This window comes from Orycteropus afer, unplaced genomic scaffold (assembly GCF_000298275.1).
Source record: "Orycteropus afer afer isolate SDZICR_OR568_19922 unplaced genomic scaffold, OryAfe1.0 scaffold00136, whole genome shotgun sequence".
NCBI lineage: Eukaryota > Metazoa > Chordata > Mammalia > Tubulidentata > Orycteropodidae > Orycteropus > Orycteropus afer.
Genome location: NW_006921723.1, coordinates 3,294,145 through 3,314,529, shown reverse-complemented (window position 1 = coordinate 3,314,529; position 20,385 = coordinate 3,294,145). Strand labels below are relative to the sequence as shown.

The following is a 20,385-nucleotide window of genomic DNA, read 5'->3' as shown; positions in this document are numbered from 1 at the left end:
CCCCTAGCAGAGGCCGTAGGTTTTGAAAGAGTTTGAACCCCTGTCTGGCCCCGAGAGGGTGAGGATCTGGTCCTCTTAACTGACGCTGGGTGTCGTCGGTTAGGGTGAGCTGAGGGTGAGGCCTGGGGAGGCAGGGCCGACTAGGTGCGGATGCGTCCAGCAGGGGCTCCCAGGTGGGCTGTAGTGCGTCTGGGGTTCCCCAGCCCATATTCCCCTCCCAGAAATGGCCGGGGCAGGCTAACTGGACAGCCTCCCCCACACCAATCTGGCTTCTCTATAAATAGCCTGGTCATGTTGCACGCCCAGCTCGAGGGAGGGGGAGGGGAATTGGTGACTGCTGGGACCATGTCCACGGTGTCGTTCGCAGGCGGTGCTCGGAGTGCAGCTGGTAGTGACCCTGCTTACAGCCACCCTCATGCACAGGATGGCTGCGCACTGCTCCTTCGCGCGCTGGCTGCTCTGCAATGGCAGGTGAGGGGGGAAGGTGTAAGGGTCCAGGGGGCGGGGCCGGGAAGAGGGAGTGGGCGGAGCCTGTAGTGGGCGGATCCATCAGAACCCGGATAGCCCCACCCACCAGCCACATACCTCCCTCCATCACCGCAGATTTGACCCCTACTTTTTGTCCTAGTTTGGGTCTTGGACCCTTTCTGAGAACCTGGCAGAAACTATGACCTCTCTTTCCAGAGGTTGGTGCCTGCCTGCTCCCCCGGGAGAGTTGGCAGTTTTGGGTGTCCAGGACCCTAGCCCTGGTCTGCCGAGGCCTCGCCCACTCCTCGCTACCCCCCCTCCCACTATACATCTCCCGGACCTTGGGAGCTCTTGCCCACCCCTCCCCCTCTAACCCCAGTCCTGAATTGGGGATCTTTGTCCTGAGCCCTTCCGCCCCCACAAGCTTCTGCTGTCTGTCTCGCCCTCAGTTTGTTCCGATACATGCACCCGTCTGAGGAGGAGCTCCGGGCGCTGGCTGGGAAGCAGAGACCCAGAGGCAAGAGGGAGCGGTGAGTGCGCCCAACCCCGGACTCCTGCGGCCCCCGACATGCTAAGGCGTGGCTCTGGGCAAAGAGGGGAATCAGGAAACCCCTCGTGCTTCATGTTAGCAGCTAGTGTTGTTGGAAGCTCCTGGGGGCAGCCCTGTGGGCGAGGTCCTTCCAAATCAGCGCTTTCCATGATGAGGGGGCACGGAGAGAGAGCTTCCTAGACTGGGATGGGGTGAGGTGGGCAGCCCTTGCTGACTGGTGGGGTGTGTGGGGTAGAGCTGCTCTGACCCTCCCTTCCCCATTCCAGGTGGGCCAATGGCCTGGGTGAAGAGAAGCCGCTGTCGGTGCCCCGAGATGCCCCATTCCAGCTGGAGACCTGCCCCCTCACGGCAGTGGACGCGCTGGGTAACAGCCCTACCTGTCCCCCCGCAGCCCCCCCCCGCCCCTCCCCCCCCCCCCCCCCAGTGCACACTGAGCCGTGTACTCCCCTCTCCCAGTCCTGCGCTTCTTCTTAGAGTACCAGTGGTTCGTGGACTTCGCTGTGTACACAGGCGGGGTGTACCTTTTCACCGAGGCCTACTACTATGTGCTGCACCCGGCCCGGGAGGCCAACATCGCTGTGTGCTGGTGCCTGCTGGCTGTCGCCTTCTCCATGTGTCCTTCCTCCTGCTCCCTGGGGTGGGGCCTGGGGGCAGGGTACCTGGGTCCTGTGCTCCTCAGTCACTGGGCCACCAACCTGGAAGCAGCAACCCTTGGATTTGCAGCCCTTAGATTAGCTCCTCTGGGTCTTGGTCTGGGCAGGGCCCAGCTGGGAGGCCTCCTTTCTGCTCCGTGGGAGGTTGGTCTCACCCGTCAGCCCTGGGCACCAAGGAAGCAAGAGGGGATGCTGCAGGGTCCCCTCGAGGTAGCCCCTCACCTCCTACTCTCCCGCCGTTCTCTTGGTTAGAGCAACGTAGACGGGGGTAGGGGAGGTACTCAGAAGAAGCACCTTGTGGGGTTGGCTCATTAGGAGGGAGACTTGTCAGGAAGCCTGCCCTGGTCCTGAGAGACCGCTGGTCTCTGAGGCCAGATTGGTGAGGCAGCCCCTTCAGCTGTAGGAGCTCTGCAGAGTGCCTGTGCAAGGCTTGCTTGGGATGCTGGGATGCCCTCTAGGAACTCGCCTATGATGGGTCAGGGGGCCAGAGGGCACCTAAAGACACTGCCTTGAGGGAGGGGCTGCAGGGCTGGGAGGCCTTTTGTAATTGGCCAGCTGGAAGCTTTGTAACCCAAGTGTTTGCTCCCCTGATGCTGCCCTTCTGCCATACCTATGCCATGCTCCACCCCACTCACCCATCCACCCATCCACTCTTCTCAGCCTCTCTTCACTCCTAGTTCATTCTCCTGGGGCCGGCACTGACGGGGCCCCAACTCCCCTTGTCACTGTCAGGGCCATCTGGTGCTGGGGGTGATGGGGGTGGCACGCCTTGGCTCTAGTGGCCTCCTTAGCTCTGCCACCAGCAAGGTGTTCCTGACAGTGACTCGGCTCTACTTCAGTGCGGAGGAGGGTGGTGAGCGCTCTGTCTGCCTCACCTTTGCCTTCTTCTTCCTGCTCCTGGCCATGCTGGTGCAGGTGGTGCGGGAGGAGAACCTCGAGCTCGGCTTGGAACCAGGTTAGTGCACCTGAGTGTGGAGGGGGCACTGAGCCCACTTGTTCTCAGCCATGTGCTATCTTCACTGGTGACCCCAGAGGCTCCTGGCCCCTGGAGCTCACCCAGAAAGCCCTCGAGCTTTGGTTGTCAGTCACCCATGCAGCTCCAGGGACCAGAAGACCCCTGTCTCTCCTGGTCTCTGACTTCCCACTTGCAGCCACGCCCCTCATGCAGGTACTGCACATGACCCCTCCTGTCTGTGTTCTACCCAACAGCCATCATGGTGTCTTTTTTTTTTTTTTTTTTTAACTTACTTACTTGTCAGTTGCCATCAGTCTGTTCTGTTCTGACCCTGGCGGCCCCAGGTGTGCAGAGTAGAACTACTCCATAGAGTTTTCAAGACTGTGACCTTTCGGGAGCAGGTCACCAGGCCTTCCTAGCTGCCTCTGGGTGAATTCAAACCACCAGCCTTCCGGCTTGTAGTCAAGTACTTAACTGGTTGGGCTACCCAGGGACTCCTTTATTTATATACTTAGAATTTGATCATGAGGGGGGAGAGGTCAACGGTATGAAATTCATAAAGTACAGGAGGGTAGACAGGAAAAACACCCTATACCCGTCCTTCCCAGAGGATACCAAGAGGACCACAGCAAATGGTATGCATAAGGCTCTATACCTTTTTTTTTTTTTTTAACTTAAATTTTGGAGGTTGTCTCTTCATTCTACAAAGAATTTTATTTTTTTTTAAAGTAGCTCACAGTATTCCCTTGTCTGGATATTCCATGATTATTTAGCCAGGCCCCTACTTAGGGACATAAAGGTCTTTTGCGTGGTGCCTGGTGGCACAATACTCACCGACAGGTCAGCAATTCAAACTAGCCAGCCACCCAGCTAACCCACGGGAAAAAAGACCTGGTGATCTGCTCCCGTAGAGATGACAGCCTTGGAAGCCTTTTGTGATTAAACGGTGTTGGACAAAGCGATTTGTTTTACAAGGACAGCCTTGTAGGTCTTGTCCCTGTGCAAGAAAGTGCATTTGTAATTTTGCTAATACTGCAAATTGCCCTCCAGAAGAAGATGTAGGTGCCCATTTCCTGATAGCCTTTGCAAAGGTGTTTCCTAAACTGTTTCTTCTTTGCTTAGCTGTGGGCGGAAGTACATGTGAGGTGGAACACCCTTTCACATGTTAAAGAGCCAAAGGTCTGTTCTTTGGCCTGGTTTTCTACTTGGATCTTTTTTTATTGATTTGTAGGAGCTTTTTAGTGACTGGATGGCAACTGTTTTTTTATATATTAAGGAATTTCACCTTTATGTGTGATAGGAATGGTATATATATTTATATATTTTATATATATGTGTGTGTGTATATATATATATATATATATATATATATATATATATGAGCTCTGGTAGCAGGCTAAGACACTTGCCTGCTAACCAGATGGCTGGCGGTTCAAACCCAGAACTCAGAAGGAAGGTTGGGCAATCCTACTTCCTTAGTGATACTGCCTCGGAAACCCAAGGAGGGGTCACTATGAGTCGGGGCCGACTCGACGGCACATAACAACAACAACAACAAATATATATATAAGGAGCTCTGGTAGCATAGTGGCTAAGGCACTCGACTGCTAACCAGAAGGCTGGCGGTTCAAACCCACCAGCCACTCCTTGGAAGGAAGGTTGGGCAATCTACTTCCATAGTGATACTGCCTCGGAAACCCAAGGAGGGGTCTCTCTGAGTCTGGGCTGACTCACGGCATGTAACAACATATATATATAAAACAAAATATGTAAATATATATGTATCAGTTTATTATTTATCTTTTCACTTTTCACTTGCTCTATTCCTTGAACGATTTTTTCAAAAATTATAGCAATACGTACATAACCCAAAATTTGCCAGTTTAACCATATTGTATACAGTTTGGTGGCTTTATGTTCACCATATTGTGAGCCATCACCACTAGCTGGTTCCAAAACTTTTTCATCATCCCAAACCAGAAACTCAGTGCCCCTTAAGCAGTAAGTCTTCATCCCCCTCTTCCCTAGCCCCTGGTAATATCTAATCTCCTTTCTGTCTGTTCACATTTGCCTCTTGTAAGTGGATCACACAATATGTGGCCATTTGTGACTAACTGCTTTCACACAGCAGAATGTTTTCAGGGTTCATCCTCATTGTAGCATGTACCGGTACTCCATTCCTTTTTATGACTGAGTAATACTCCATTGTATGGATGGACCCCATTTCATTTATCTATTCATCTGTTGATGAATACTTGGGTTATTTCTCCCTTTTGGCTGTTGTGAGTAATGCTTCAGTGAACATTGGTGAACAAGCATCTGTTCGTGTCCCTGCTGCCAATTCTGATTATGGTAAAAAACAATGATATGGTGGCATCAAAAGTCTCCTAGCTTTATGAGGTGGGAAGAATCACCATCAGCATCAGCCCAAGGTTGATTCCTATGAAGAGCAGGTCAAACATACCCCCACCCTTCAGCCTATATACCAGTTTTGACACCAGCCATCCCTTCTGTAGCCCTCTCTACTTCTCTGCTGTGTTTGATCATTTTTTGCAGTGGCCACACACAACTCTCAGACCATACTCAAAGTTAAGTGGTTTATTAGGAAAGTAACAGGTTACAACTCAGGGTCAAGAATGACTTAGGATATAGTTCTTTGGTCAGGACACCTTCTCAGCTGTGCCTACAGGCAGGCCTCCCTCTCTCTCTCTCTCTCTCTCTCTCTCTCTGTCCAGCCTATGCCATGCTCAGGCAGGTGTTTCAAACTCTGCCAGTAAGTGCCCAGTCTGCCAGCAAGCCTCCTGTCCAAAGGTGTTCTCAGAGCTGGCTCTGTGGGCCAGGAAGCCCTCTGTGCCTTCTCGTGCAAGTCTCTTGGTTCTGCTACCATTTCTCTGCCACTGCTTCTCACTGTCTTGTGCTATCTCTATCTCTGGTGTTACAGCCAGCCCCCTTTCTGTCTCCTGTGTCTAGGAGATTCACCCCACATCCAAAAGACATGTGCTCTACTCTTGGCTCTTCTTTCTTGGTGATAGTGAAATTCCCTTTCTGCTCCAGAATTGGCTCTCTTTTTAAGCCTAGCTGATGGCAGAACTGACCAGTCCCTTCATTAGGGTTCCATATACCTTATTAGCATGGTCCTATCCCTGCAGGATTTCATACACTTATCTTATTTGCGTTAGCAAGCTGTCCAATCCCCTTGGTGGGCCACAAGCACTTGATTTGCATAGTCTGACCCAGATACTGTATGGGAACTATAAGACCATGCATGGCTAAAAGAGCCATATTAAGTAATTAATTGCACCACAAGTATATACGTAGAAGTGGAATTGCTAGGTCATATGGTAACTCCGTTTAACTTTTTGAGGCACCATTCCATTTTTCCACATCCTTACCAGTGCTAATTTTCTGGTTTTTTTCCCCCCAATTAATTGTTTAACTAGTAGGTGCGAAGTGGTATTTCATTATAGTTCTGATTTGTGTTTCCTTAATGACTAGACGGGAGCTCTGGTGGCGTAGTGCCTAAGGCATTTGACTTCTAACCAGATGGCTGGTGGTTCAAACCCACCAGCCACTCCTCGGAAGGAAGGTTGGGCAATCTACTTCTGTAGTGATACCACCTCAGAAACCCAAAGAGGGGTCGCTGTGAGTCGGATCCGACACCACGGCAGTGTATTTGGTTTTGGTTTTTTTGAATGACTAGGACGGTCAAACCACTGCTGTCCAGTTGATTCAGAGTCATATTGACGCTACAGGACAGAGTAGAACTACCCCGTAAATTTCCCAGGGCGTAAATGTTTACAGAAGCAGGCTGCTACACTTTTCTTCCATAGAGAAGAGTAGCTGGTTGGTTCAAGCTGCTGACCTTTTGGTTCACAGCTGAGCGCTTTAACCACTGTGCCACAAGGGCTCCTTAATGAGTGGGCGTTGACTATCTTTTCATGTGTTTATTGGCCACTTGTATATCTTACTTGGAGAAATTTCTTGTCAAGTCCTTACCCTACTTTTCAGTTGGGTTGTTACTTTGTTGTTGAGCTGCCAGATGTATGGTTCCCAAGTATTTCCTCCCATTCTATAGGCTGTCTTTTTACCTTATTGGTAATGTCAAAATTTTTACTTTTGATGAAGTTCAGTTTATCAATTTTTTTCTCTTGGTGCTTGTGATTTTGGTGTTATATCCAAGAATTCATGACCAAATTCAAGGTCATGAAGGTTACCCATGTTTTCTTCTAAAAGTTTTATGGTTTGGGGTCCTATATTTAGACTGTTGGTCCATCTTTATAGTTAACTTATGTATATGGTGTGGGGTAGGGGTCCAACTTAAATTTTTTGCATATAGCAATCCATTGTCCCCACCCCCTTTTTTTTTTTTTTTTTTTAAATTAGGATTTGGGTGAAGATTTACAGAGTAAATTCACTTTTCATACAGCAGTTCACATACACTTTGTCTCATGTCATTGACCAAAATTTACAATGCAGCAGCTCCCCTCCTACTTCCTCCCCATAGTTACCTCCTCCCAGTGTCCATCCCTTCATACTCTTCGAGAGGCCCATTGTCTGCCAACCCTGTATATGATCTTGGATACACTCTCCATTTAGACATACATAATTGTTTAGCTTGTTCACCCATCTATCTGTCCCTATACCCATGTTTGCTTTCATTGACAACTCAGTACTGTATTTACAAAGGGGTTCATATTTGTTGTCTGTACTGCCCATGTAACTCTCTCTGTCTTTCTCATCCTCAATGCTGCCATATTGGTCACTCACATTTGGTACATTGCCCTTCTCTTCACCCAAATCAATATTTATCTCTATCTATCTAACAGCATTCCCTCCCCTTCCCTCCCACCCCTGGTAACCAACAAAGAAAATGTCCTCCAATATATAAACCTTTCCTTAACTTTCACAATAACGGACTAATACAATATTTGTCCTTTTGTGACTGACTTATTTCACTCAGCATAATGTCCTCCAAGTTCATCCACGTTATGCGGTGTTTTGCAGATTCTACATTATTCTTTAGTGTTGCATAGTATTCCATTGCCAACACCTTTGTTGAAGAAACTATTCTTACCCCGTTGAATTGTCTTGGCATCCTTGTTGAAAATCAATTGCCTATAGATGTGTAGGTTTATTTCTAGACTCTCCATTCTATTCTATGAATTTTTATGTCTCTTCTTATGCTAGTACCACGTTGTTTTGATTGCCATAGCTTTGTTGTAAGCTTTAAAGTTGAGACCTATGAGTCATCCTACTTTGTTCTTCTTTTTAAAGATTGTTTTGGCTATCTGGGGCTCCTTGCAATTCCATATGTATTTGAGGATGAACTTACCCATTTTTGAAAAAAAGGCTATTGGAATTAAAATAAAATAGGGATTGTGTTGAATCTGTAGATTGCTTTGGGTGGTAGTGACATCTTATTAAGTGTTCTAGTCCATGATGTCCATGATGTCCATGGATGTCTTTCCATTTACTTGTTGTTGTTGTTGTGGATGGATGTCTTTCCATTTACTTGTTGTTGTTGTTGTTATGTGCCATCGAATCGTCTCTGACTCATAGCGACCCCTCCTTGGGTTTCTGAGGCAGTATCACTATGGAAGTAGACTGCTCAGTCTTCCTTCTGAGGAGTGGCTGGTGGGCTTGAACCACCAGCCTTCTGGTTAGCAGTGAAGTGCCTTAGGCTCTACACCACCAGAGCTCCTTCCATTTACTTAGTTCACCTTTAATTTATTTCAATAATGTTTTAAGTTTGTTCCTGAGTATTTTATTCTTGTGGATGCTGCAAATAGGTTTGTTTCTTAATTTCCTTTTTGGATTATTCACTCCTGGTATATAGAAGCACAACTGAGTTTTGTGTTTTGATCTTGTACCCTGCAACTTTGCTGAATTAGTTTATGAGCTTTCTTGTGGATTCTTTGGGATTTTCAATATATAGAATCATGTAATGCAAATAGAGATAGTTTGACTTATTCCTTTCCAATTTGGATTCCTTTATCTTGCCTAAATGCTCTGGCTAGAACTTCAGTTGAATAGCAGTGGTGGAAGCAGGCATCCTTGTCTTGTTTCTCATCTTAGGGGAAAAGTTTCAGGCTTTTCCCACTGAGTATGTTAGCTGTCATTTTTTTCTATGTGCCCTTTATCATGTTGAGGTAGTTCCCATCTATGCCTAGTTTTCTGAGTGTTTTTATCAAGAAAGGGTGCTGGATTTTGTCAGATGACATTTATGTTTCAATGGAGATGTACAAGCAGCTCTTTTCCTTTATTCTATTCATGTGGTGGATTACAATGATTGGTTGCCTCGTATTGAACTAGCCTTGCATTCCTGGAATAAATCCCACTTGGTCATGGTGTATAATCTTTTCAGTATGCTATTGGGTTCTGTTTGATAATATTTTGTTGAGGATTTTTATATGTATAGTCATAAAGGATACTGGTCTGTAGTTTTTTTTCTCCTGATGTCTTTATCTAGCTTCAGTATAAGGGTAATGCTGACTTCATAGACTGGGTTAGGATTATTACTTCCTCTTTTATTTTTTGAAAGAGTTTGTTAAGAATTAGTGTTGTTTATTTATTTAATTTGGTAGAATTCAAAGGAGCCCTGGTGACTCAGCTGCTAACTGAAAGGTCAGTGGTGGAGCCATGGATGAAAAGATGAGGCAGTCTGTGTCTGTAAAGATTTGTAGCCATGGAAACCCTATGGGACAGCTCTACTCTTTCCTATAGGGCCCTGTAGGGTTGCTATGAGTTGGAATCGACTTGGTGGCAGTGGGTTTGGTCTTTTTTATGAGTGTAGGTTCATCAGTGAAGCCATCTGTTACTGTACTTTTCTTTGTTGCGAGGTGTTTCATTCAATTTCTTGTTGTAGGTCTTGTTTTGGTTACCTAGTGCCACTCTGACAGGAATATACCACAAATAGGATGACTTTAACAGCAGAAGTTTATTCTCGTACAGTTTTGGAGGCTAGAAGATCAAGTTCAAAGTGCCAGGCTCTAGGGGCTGGGTGAAAGCCCCTCAATCTTGGGGTCCAGTTCTGCCTCCTGCTCCCAGCCCACTGGAGCTAGAGGCGTTTCTTCACTCAGGCAGCTGCTGGCTGCTGAGGCTGACAAATCCAAAATCGACAAGTGAAAAGGCACAGTTTCAATGTTACCAAACCACATGGCAGGCCATTGATTGAAGTCCATTGAAAGTTCCAAGATCAGCAGAGCATGGCAGGCTGCTGAAAACGGCTCAGCTACATGCAGGGTTCAAGCGTGCTATAAGCTGGAGGCCTTCCTCAAAGTTGCTTCTTATATACTGGAAGCAGCCCACATCCCTAAGGCATCTACTCAGCTGCTCCAGTAGATTCCACCATGGAGTTAATTACTAATCTCAGCATGGGGAATAACTACACCCAGCTGCCCAGCCACTCAACCAGGTCCAGCCAGGTTGACATATAACCTTAACTACCACAGGTCTGTTGAGATTTCTATTTCTTCTTGAGTCAGTTTAGATCGTTTGTATATTTCTATGAGTTTGTTCATTTCATCTAGGTTATCTAATTTTTTAGTACGCACTTTTTCATAGAATTATCTTACAATCTTTTTTTTTATTTCTGTCAGGTTAGCAGTAATGTCCCCACTTTCATTTCTGATTTTAGTTATGAACATCTTCTCTTTTTTCTTCATTAGTCTAGCTAAAGGTTTATTAATTTAATTTAGCAAAGAATCAACTTCTGGTTTTGTTGATTTTATTGTTTTTTAATTTTCTATTTCATTTATATCTGGTCTGGTCTTTGTTATTTCCTTTGTGCTTGTAGCTTTAGGCTTAGTTTGCTCTTCTTTTTCTAATCCCTCAAGTTGTGAAGTTAGGCTATTGATTTTATACATACATATATATGATTATGAAGATGTGAAGATGTTTATTGCTATAAACTTTCCTCTGAGTACTGCTTTTGCTGTACCCCATAGCTTTTGGTATGTTGTATTTTCATTTAAATATTTTCTGATTTCTCTCTTGTTTTATTCTTTGAAATATTAGTTATTTAATAGTGTGTGTAATTTCCACATATTTGTGTATTTCCCAGTTTTGTTTCTGTTACTAATTTCTAGTTCCATTCCCTTGTAGTTAGAAAAGGTATTCTGTATGATTTCAATCTTCTAAAAAATTTATTGAAACTTGTTTTGTGACCTAGCATATGGTCAGGGTGTGTGTCAGGTTTGTATCCATTCCATACTTATTCAATCTGTATGCTAAGCAAATAATCTAAGAAGGTGGACTATGTAGAGAATGATGTGGTATAAAGATTGGAGGAAGACTCATTAACAACCTACAGTATGCACACGACATAACTTTGCTTGCTTGCTGAAAGCAAAGAGGACTTGAAGCTCTTATTGATGAAAAGCTTCCTTAAAATTGGACCAATAAGGAACATCATGATAAATGGAGGAAAAATTGAAGTTGTCAAGGATTTCATTTTACTTGGCTCCACAATCAACGCCCATGTACCAACAGTCAAGAAATCAAAGAACATATTGCATTGGGCAAATCTGCTGCAAAAGACCTTTTTTTTAAAAAATATTTATTGTGATTTGGATGAAAGTTTGCAGAGCAGATTCACTTTCCATACAGCAGTTCATACATTTTGTGTCATGACATTGACTGCAATTTCCCACAATGTAATAACTCTCTTCCCATTTCCTCCCCATAGTTACTTCTTCCCTGTGTCCTTCCCTCCCATGCCCTCCCACCCCCCTGAGCTGTCTCCCTGTGCATACATAGACCTTTTTTCTCCTATGATTGATCTCTCCAAGGAGTGTATCTACCTAATGTGAATGTTCACCTCGTATGCCTCTCTTTTATTTGGCTGGAAGCCACAGGAGTGGGTTCAATTTCCAGACAAAAGGGCATCTAGGAGCCATAGTTTCGGGTTCCATCAGGCTCTATCAGACCAGCAAACCTGGTCCTTTTTTTTTTTTTTTTAAGTGATTTTGAGTTTTGTTCCACATTGTTCTCCCACTCTATCCAGTTTCTCCTACATACATCCTCCTCCGAGTGGTTGGCAATGGTAGCTAGGCATCATCTAGTTCTTCTGGTCTCATGATCATATATGCTGAGGACCATATGGTCCACCAGTCCCTTGGACTAATTGTTTCCATGCATCTTTGGTTTTCTTCATTCTTCTTTGCTCTGGATGAGGAGAGACCCATTGTTGCATCTAGATAGCTGCTTGCGAGCTTTTAAGATCCCAGTCACTACTCACCAAAGTAGGATGTAGAACAAAGTTTTTGTGTAGTATGTTACGCCAATTGAGCTTGTTGACCCCTGTGACCATGGTCCCAAGCCCACAGGTTCAACTATTCGCTCCCTCTGGGTAGCTGGCTGTGGCCAAGAAGTCACTACAACCTTGTCCTTTTTCAGCTCTACTATATACCTGGACATTCTTATAGAACATATAAATATACTTGTAGAAACATCGTCTGCCATCCATGTACATGGTCATGGGCACACTCCCTCCTGCATAGACATACCTAGTTGTTCAGCCTGTACCCCCATCTATCCACCTGTAGATCAGTGTTTGCCATCACTGACAACACAGTACTGTATGTGCAAAAGGGTTCATATTTGTTGTCTGTACCTCCCCTGTATCTCTCCATGTTGCAAAAGACCTCTTTAAAGTTAAAGAGCAAATATATCACTTTGAAGAATAAAGTGTGCCTAACCCAAGCCATGATATTTTCAGTCACTCACGTGCGTGTGAAAGCTGGATAGTGATTAAGGAGGATCAGAAAAGAATTGAAGCATTTGAATTATGGCGTTGGTTAAGAATGCTGAATATATCATGGACCGCCAGAAGAACGAACAAGTCTGTCTTGGAAGATTACAGCCAGAATGCTCTTTTGTTTTGTTCCATATTTATTTATTTATGTGTTGTGGTTTGGATGAAAGTTTGCAGAGCAAAGTGGTTTTCATTCAACAATCCATATACATTTTGTTTTGTGACATTCATTGCAATCCCCACAGTGTAACAGCTTTCTTTCCACTTCTTCCGTGTTTACCATTTTCCTTTCTGCTTGTTTCCTATCCCTTTCTGCCTTCTTAGCTTTATCCCTGGGTGCATGTGCCCTTTCAGACTTGTATGGTTGATTGTGCTAATGAGTGCATACCTTCCTGGTACTGTTGTTCACCTTATAGGCTTGTCTATCTTTGGCTGAAAGTTGAGCCACTAGGTGAGTTCAATTCCTGGCTTGAAGGGTGTCTAAGAACCATAGTCTTGGTAGTTACTCCAGTCTCCATCAGACCAGTAAGCCTGGTCTTTTTTTATGATTTTGAGTTTTGTTCCATCTTTTTCTCACTCTATCCAAACCCGCCTATTGTGATTCCTTTCAGAGTGGTCAGCAGCAGTAGCTAAGAACCATCTAGTTCTTCTGGTCTCAGGATAGTGGAGGCAGAATATTTATTACAAGTGAGGATGGTGGGACTTCCTCTCACATACATTGGACACATCAGGAGAACCAGTCTGCCATCATGCTTGGTGTAGAGGGTTATCAATAAAGATGAAGGTCCTAAACAAGATGAACTGACACAGTGGCTGTCACAGTGGGCTCAAATGTAGCACCAATTGTTAGGATGGCACAGGACCAGGCAGTGTTTTGTTCTGTGATACGTAAGGTCCCTAGCTGGCACCTAACAACAATGATTACTTATTCAAATGTTCCATTGAATGGAAAGGCTGCCAAGCCTATTGGTAGGTGAGGAATGGAGTCTCCAGCCATGAGCATAGTGGGGCTTGTTTCGTTCTATGTTTTAGGATAGGGGAGGCAGGGAAGAGAGGGCTTCAGTGCTGTGTCCTGATTATGTTTGGGTTTTGGTTTCTGTTTGGTTCTTCCACAGAGCAAATGTACTCATGTGTCACTTGAATGTATACACATGTATGTGTGATCTGTATGCACATGTACATCTGGTCCATATATTACATGGTATGGGTACGTGCATGTGTAACATGCATGCATGTCTTCTCTATGTACAGAAACATAGGCATGGACATATGTATGTGCATACACGCAGACACGTATATGTAGTACATATGCATGCAGGCAGGTATGGGAGCACATGCATATCGGGGGCCACTCTGACACCACAGGTGGCATTGGTGCCTAGGGCACAGGGCTTGGGAGAAGGGTGTTGAGGCGCCTCCCAGGCTGCTAGGACACACTTGGCTTCCTTCTCTAGGTGACCTTTGACATCCTGGGCAGTGATAAAGGTAAGGGGGAGTGGCTGCCATCTCCTGAGAAGCACTATGGGTTTGGGCAACTTTCTCAGGGAGTGACTCTCAGGGGAACCAGCTGAGTGCACACCTGTCTGTGTCTCACTTGCATAACTGCCTGGAATACCACGTGGGCAAATACACACCCAATTTGGTGACAGCAACATGTGGGAGGTTCCTGACAAATGCAGACTTCCAATCAAGGTCACATAGTCAGGAACCAGCCAAAATGGGAGCGGGGGTCCTGTAGCAGTTCTTAAAGGCCTGCTGCATGGTCTAATCATGACACAGCACCAAGTGACCTAAATGTGGCCACACTCTGCACTACCCTGCAGAACCTGGAAGACCCCTTGACTCCACTTTGTACCCATGGCCACACGGCAACTGTGGGCAACTCCAGGACCCTTGAGAGCCCAGGTTTCTCACCTGGGGGTGGAGGGACAGCAGGCAGCACAGTGCCTTGAGGACTCCAGAGAGAGTGAGGCCCTGTGGGTGGCAGGGAGTGGGGCAGTGGGAACAGGCTATTCTCAATCCTCAGCTGTTTTCTGTGCTCAGCCTACCCCTCAAGACACTGGCCTTACTCCCCACCACTGGTCCTTCCCTGGTGATTTAAGGGGTCAAGGGGCAGAGGCCTCAGCTGGAGTGACCCAAGGTATAAGTGCACTTCCCCACATCCCACTGGTCTGACGTTAAGGATGTGTCCGCAGGGACCACGGAGCTCAGTTTCCTCTATGTTTAGTGCAACTGCTGTGGGATGAACAACATTCACAACAACATCCCTTTAAACATCACAGTGTCATCTAGGTTTACCAAGGCCCAAACATGCTGGAACCCTTGTGGTCCCGGCACCTGGCAGCCGGTCAGCACTTCCTGATGCCCAGCATCTTCTTGGAGACCCTGGAACCAGAACAATAGAAAAGACCCCAACAGAGCTGTGCACATGCTCATTCACTGTGCTCACTGGGTGCCCGCAGGTTAATGTGAGAGCAGCCCAAGGGCTGCAGCACCAACACTGAGCTGGTCATAGAGACCCTGTGTACAATAGAACGAGATACTGGTCTGCCATCCTCACAATCCTCGCTATGTTAGAGCCTATTGCTGCAGCCTCTGTGTCAGTCTGTCTTGTGAAGGGTCTTCTGCTTTTTCTTTGAACCTCTACCAAGCATGATATCCTTCAGGGTCTGGTCCCTCCTGATAACATGACCAAGGTACCAGAGACAAAGTCTCACCATTGTTCCTTTTTTTTTTTTTTTTTTAATTGTGATTTGGGTGAAAGTTTACAAATTCACTTTCCATACAGCAGTTCACATATACTTTGTCTCCTGACATTGACTACAATTTCCCACAATGCAACAGCTCCCCTCCCACTTCCTCCCCATAGTCACCTCTTCGCTGTGTCCTTCTCTCCCATACACTCCTGCCCCCTGAGCTGTCTCCCTGTGCATACACAGCCCTTCTATTCTCCCACGATTGTTCTCTCCACGGAGTGTATCTACCTAGTGTAAATGTTCAACTCATGCCTGTCTTTTGTTTGGCTGGAAGCCACAGGAGTGAGTTCGGTTCCAGACCTGAAGGGCAGCTAGGGGTCGTAGTCTCAGTGGTTCTATCAGGCTCTATCAGACTAGCAAAATCTGGTCCTTTTTTTTTTTTTCCAAATGATTTTGAGTTTTGTTCCACATTGTTCTCCCACTCTATCCAGGATCTCCTACATAGTCAATCACCCTCTGAGTGATTGACACTGGTAGCTAGGCACCATCTAGTTCTTCTGGTCTCATAGTCCTATAGACTAAGGATCGCCTGGTGTACCAGTCACTTGGACTAATTGTTTCCATGAATCTTTGGTTTTCTTCACCACTGTTGCTTTTAATGAACATTCTGGCTGTACTTCTTTCTTCCAAGACAGATTTGTTTGTCCATCTGGCAGTCCATGATTTATTCAGTACTCTTCACCAACACCACAATTCAAATACATCAATTCTTCAGTCATCCTTACTCGTTATGCAATACGTGGCTTGGGTCAGATGCACCTTAGTCTTCAAGTGACATTTTTGCTGTTAGACACTTTAAAAAGTTCTTTTGCAGCAGATTGTCCCAATACATCATTTGATTTCTTGACTGCTGGCTTCTATGGGCGTTGCCTGTGGATCCAAATAAAACAAAACCCTTTACAACTTCAGTTTTTTCTCCACTTCTGATGTTGCTTATTGGTCCAGTTGTGAGGATTTTGTTTTCTTTATGGTGAGGTGTAATCCACATTGAAGGCTGTAGTCTTTGCTTACTTGTGTCATGTGCATGTGGCAGGTTGTTAATGAATCTTCTTCCAATCCTAATGTTGCATTGTTCTTCATATAGTCCAGCTTCTCAGATTATTTGCTCAGATACAGATTAAATAAGCACGGTGAAAGAATACAACCCTGACTCACACCCTTCCTGTTGTTAAACCATGCAGTGTCCCTTGTTCTGTTCAACAACAGCCTCTTGGTCTATGTACAGTTCCTCATAAGCACAATTAAGTGTTCTGGAATTCTCATTCTTTGTAGTGTTATCCATAATGTGTTATGATCCACACAGTTGAATGCCTTTGCATAGTCAATAAAACACGGGTAAACATCTTTCTGGTATTCTCTGCTTTCAGCGAAGATCCATCTGACATATGTAATGATAGATATCCTTCATTCCACATCCTCTTCTGAATCTAATTTCTTACAAGTGCTAGTCTATGTACTGCTGCAACAATTTTTAATTATTTTCAGCAAAATTTTACTTGTATGTGATATTAATGATAATGTTTATTAATTTCCACATTCTGTGGAATGGGCACAAATATAAATCTCATCCAGTCGGTTGGCCATGTAGCTGTCTTCCAAATTTCTTGACATAAACAAATGAGTGCTCCCAGCATTGTATCCATGTGTTGAAATATCTCAATTGGTATTCCATCAATTCTTGAGGCCTTATTTTTTGCCAGTGCCTTCAGTGCAGTTGAACTTCTTACTTCAATACCCTTGGTTCTTGATTGTATGCCACCTCCTGAAATGGTTGAATGTTGACCAGTTCTTTTTGGTACAGTGACTGTGTGTATACCTTCTGTCTTCTTTTGGTGTTTCCTGTGTCATTCAGTATTGCTCCTTGAGGCTTGAATTTTTCCTTCAGTTCTTTCAGCTTGAGGAATGCTGATCATGTTCTTGTCTTTTGAATTTCTAACTCCAGGTCTTTGCACATTTCATTATAATACTTGGTCTTCTTGCGCTGCCCTTTGAGATCTTCTGTTCAGCTCTTTCACATCATCATTTCTTCCATTTGCTTAGCTACTCGTCATTGAGCAAGTTTCAGAGTTTCTTTTGACATCCATTTTGGTCTTTTCTTTCTTTCCTGTCTTTTTAATGACCTTTTGCTTTCTTCACATAGGATGTCATCCCATGAAGCATCTAGTCTTCAGTCATTGGTGTTGAATAATCAGGTCTGTTCTTCAGTTGGTCTCTACATTTAAGTGGGATATATTCTAGGTCATATTTTGACTCTTGTGTACTTGTTTTAATTTTCTTCAGCTTCAGCTTAAACTTGCATATGAGCAATTGATGGTGTGTTCCACAGTTGGCCCCTGGCCTTGTTCTGACTGATGATATTGAGGTTCTCCATTGTCTCTTCCCACAGATGTAGTTGGTTTGATTCCTGGTGCAAAAAGGGCATGGGGACATCATTGTCTTACTTCCTCTAACTTCATGGGGGGAATAGAGAATCATCATCAACATCAGCAGATTAAGGATGATTCCTACAAGCTGAGGTCAGACATGCCACCAGTCTCTCACCTCTTTGCCAATTCTGACACCAACCGTCCCTCCCACGGCACTCTGTACTCTGCTGCGTTTGATAATTTGTTGCAATGGCCACACAGAACTCAACAGACAACACTCATAATTATGGGGTTTATTAAGGAAGAAACAGGTTATAGTTCAGGTTTAGGAACACTCAGGATACAATTCTTCAATCAGGACAGCCTTTTCTTAGCTGTGGCACAAGCATTCTCTGCTGTAGCCTCAGCCTCTGCCCTGCTCAGGCAAGTGTCACAGAGCCCTTTTAACCTGGCAGATAGGCACCCAGAGAGGTACCCTACTCCACCAACAAACCTCCTGCCCAAAGGCACTTAGCTTTCTGGCTCCATGGGCGGGAAGCCTGCCTTTCTGTCTCATGCAGGTCCCTTGGTTCTGCTGCCTCTGCTGCTGCCGTCTCAGTGCAGAGATCTTGGGTCCAAGGACACAGTGCACTCCTAGTTCTCTTGCTTGATGGTAGTGAGATACCCCTTTTCACCACTGGGATGGCTCATTTTAAGCTTAGCTAGATGGAAAAACTGACCAATGCCCACGTTAGGGTTTCATATACCTTATTTGCACAGTCTCACCCCCACAAGGGTATATGTACCTTATTTACATTGTTAGCAAGCTGTAAATCCCCTTGATGGGCCACAAAGCATCTCCCATTTACATAGTTCTATTATAGTCATCTGGTGGGAGTCATAAAGACCATGGATTGAAGAGCCATATAAGTAATTCACTGCACCACACCTGTGCATTCCACCTGCACGGTTAACATGTATAGTTGCCATTTATGTTGTTGAAAAAGATATTTGCAATGAATAAGTTGCTGGTCTTGCAAAATTCTATCATACGATCTCCAGTGAAATTTCTATCACCAAGCCCATATTTTCCAACTACTGATCCTTTGTTTCCAACTCTTCCATTCCAGTCACGATGTATTTATTATCAATGCACCTTGATTGCATGTTTGGTCAATTTCAGACTGCAGAAGTTAGTAAAAATCTTCAATTTCTTCATTTTTGGCTTTACTGGTTGGTGTGTAAATTTGAATAATAGTTGTATTAACTTGTCTTCCTTGTAGATATATGGATATTATCCTATCACTGGCAGCATTCTTCAGGATAGATCTTGAAATGTTCTTTTTGACAATGAATCCAACAACATTATTTTTCAATTTGTGATTCCCAGCATAGTAGACCATATGATTGTCTGATTCAAAATGGCGAAAACCAATCTTTTTCAGCGTAGTGCCTAAAGCACTTGACTTCTAACCAGAAGGCTGGCGGTTCAAACCCAGCAGCCACTCCTCAGAAGGAAGATGGGCCAATCTACTTCCATAGGGATACTGACTTGGCAACCCAAGGAGGGGTCGCTATGAGTCGGGTCCGACTTGACGGCACATAACAACAACAACAACGCCTAGGATGTTGATCTTTATGCGTTCCATTGCATTTTTGACAACTTCTAATTTTACTGGAGTCATACTTTGCACATTCCATGTTCCGATTACTACTGGATGTTTGCAGCTGTTTCTTCTCATTTTGAGTCATGCCCCATCAGCAAATGAAGATCCTGAAAACTGTACTCCATCCATGTCATTAATGTTGACTCTGCTTTTAGGGGGCAGCTCTTCCCTCGCCATACTTTGAGTGCCTTCCAACCTGAGAGGATCATCTTCCATCGCCGTCGGAGACCATGCTCTGCTGCTATTCATAATTTCAGTGATTAGTTCTTTCAGAAGTGGACCTCCTTGTTCTTTCTAGTCTGTCTTGGTCTGAAAGCACCACTGAAACCAGTCTGTCCACCATGAGTGACCCTGCTGGTATTTAAAACACCAGTGGTATAACTTCCAGCATCAGGGCAACACATAACCCACCACAGAGTGACAGCATTGACTGCCGTATGTGTTCCAGTTTCAGAGAAGTTAGTATGTGAAGATATGTGTCTTGGATTTGATTAAATTCCCCATTTGGGTGTGTTTTTAGGGAAGTTGCAAAAATACTCTGATCAACACCCATAAGCCCTTGAGCTATTTCCATGTACCACATTCGCATTATTTTCTTTACACACACATACAGTTTTGCTGAGCCATTAAGCGTAAGTTTCAGCTACTTTCTCTGGTGTCTTTTGATGAACTGAAGTTCATTATTTTAGCATAGTTGATTTTTATCTTGAAGAAATCCTTCCTTAACGAAGTTCTATATTGTCTTCTAAAAATTTTGTAGTTTCACATTTCACTTAAGCCCTCAGACCCTTGAGTGTTAATTTTTTGTGTTTTGCGGTATGGATAAAATGTGTTGTTGTTTTTTCCCTCATTCAGTAACCTTGTCCAATACTTGTATTTTTTAGTGAATTTTGAATTCCTGTTTTTCTGTTTTCCCATCTTTCTCTTGTCTTTTGTGTAGCTAAGCCCTCATCAACAATTGTTATTTCCTTTTTTTTCTGCTAATAGCCATCAAATGGGTGTAAAGTGGTATCTCATCTTGATTTTGATAATGTAGTTCTCTAGTGACTTCCTTGGAGCTCTGGTGGCATAGTGATTAAAAAATTTGGCTGCTAACCAAAAGGTCAGTGGTTCTAGCCCACTAGCCGCTCCATGGGAGAAAGATGAGGCAGTCTGTTTCTGTAAAAATTTACAGTCTTAGCTCTGGTAGCATAGTGGCTAAGGCACTTGACTGCTAACCAGAAGGCTGACGGTTCAA

General features: G+C 44.7%; 1 protein-coding gene across 1 annotated transcript in view; it reads left to right on the top strand.

The window, feature by feature from the left end:
- The first annotated feature begins 373 nt into the window (after positions 1-373).
- The window catches only part of TMEM161A (transmembrane protein 161A), a 24,319-nt gene continuing 4,307 nt past the window's right edge, over positions 374-20,385 (top strand). The window contains exons 1-5 of the mRNA XM_007945487.2: positions 374-471; positions 918-998; positions 1,285-1,382; positions 1,475-1,631; positions 2,475-2,626. Of these exons, the coding sequence (XP_007943678.2) occupies positions 416-471; positions 918-998; positions 1,285-1,382; positions 1,475-1,631; positions 2,475-2,626 (544 nt within the window). The 5' untranslated portion in view covers positions 374-415. The remainder of the gene's footprint in view (positions 472-917; positions 999-1,284; positions 1,383-1,474; positions 1,632-2,474; positions 2,627-20,385) is intronic.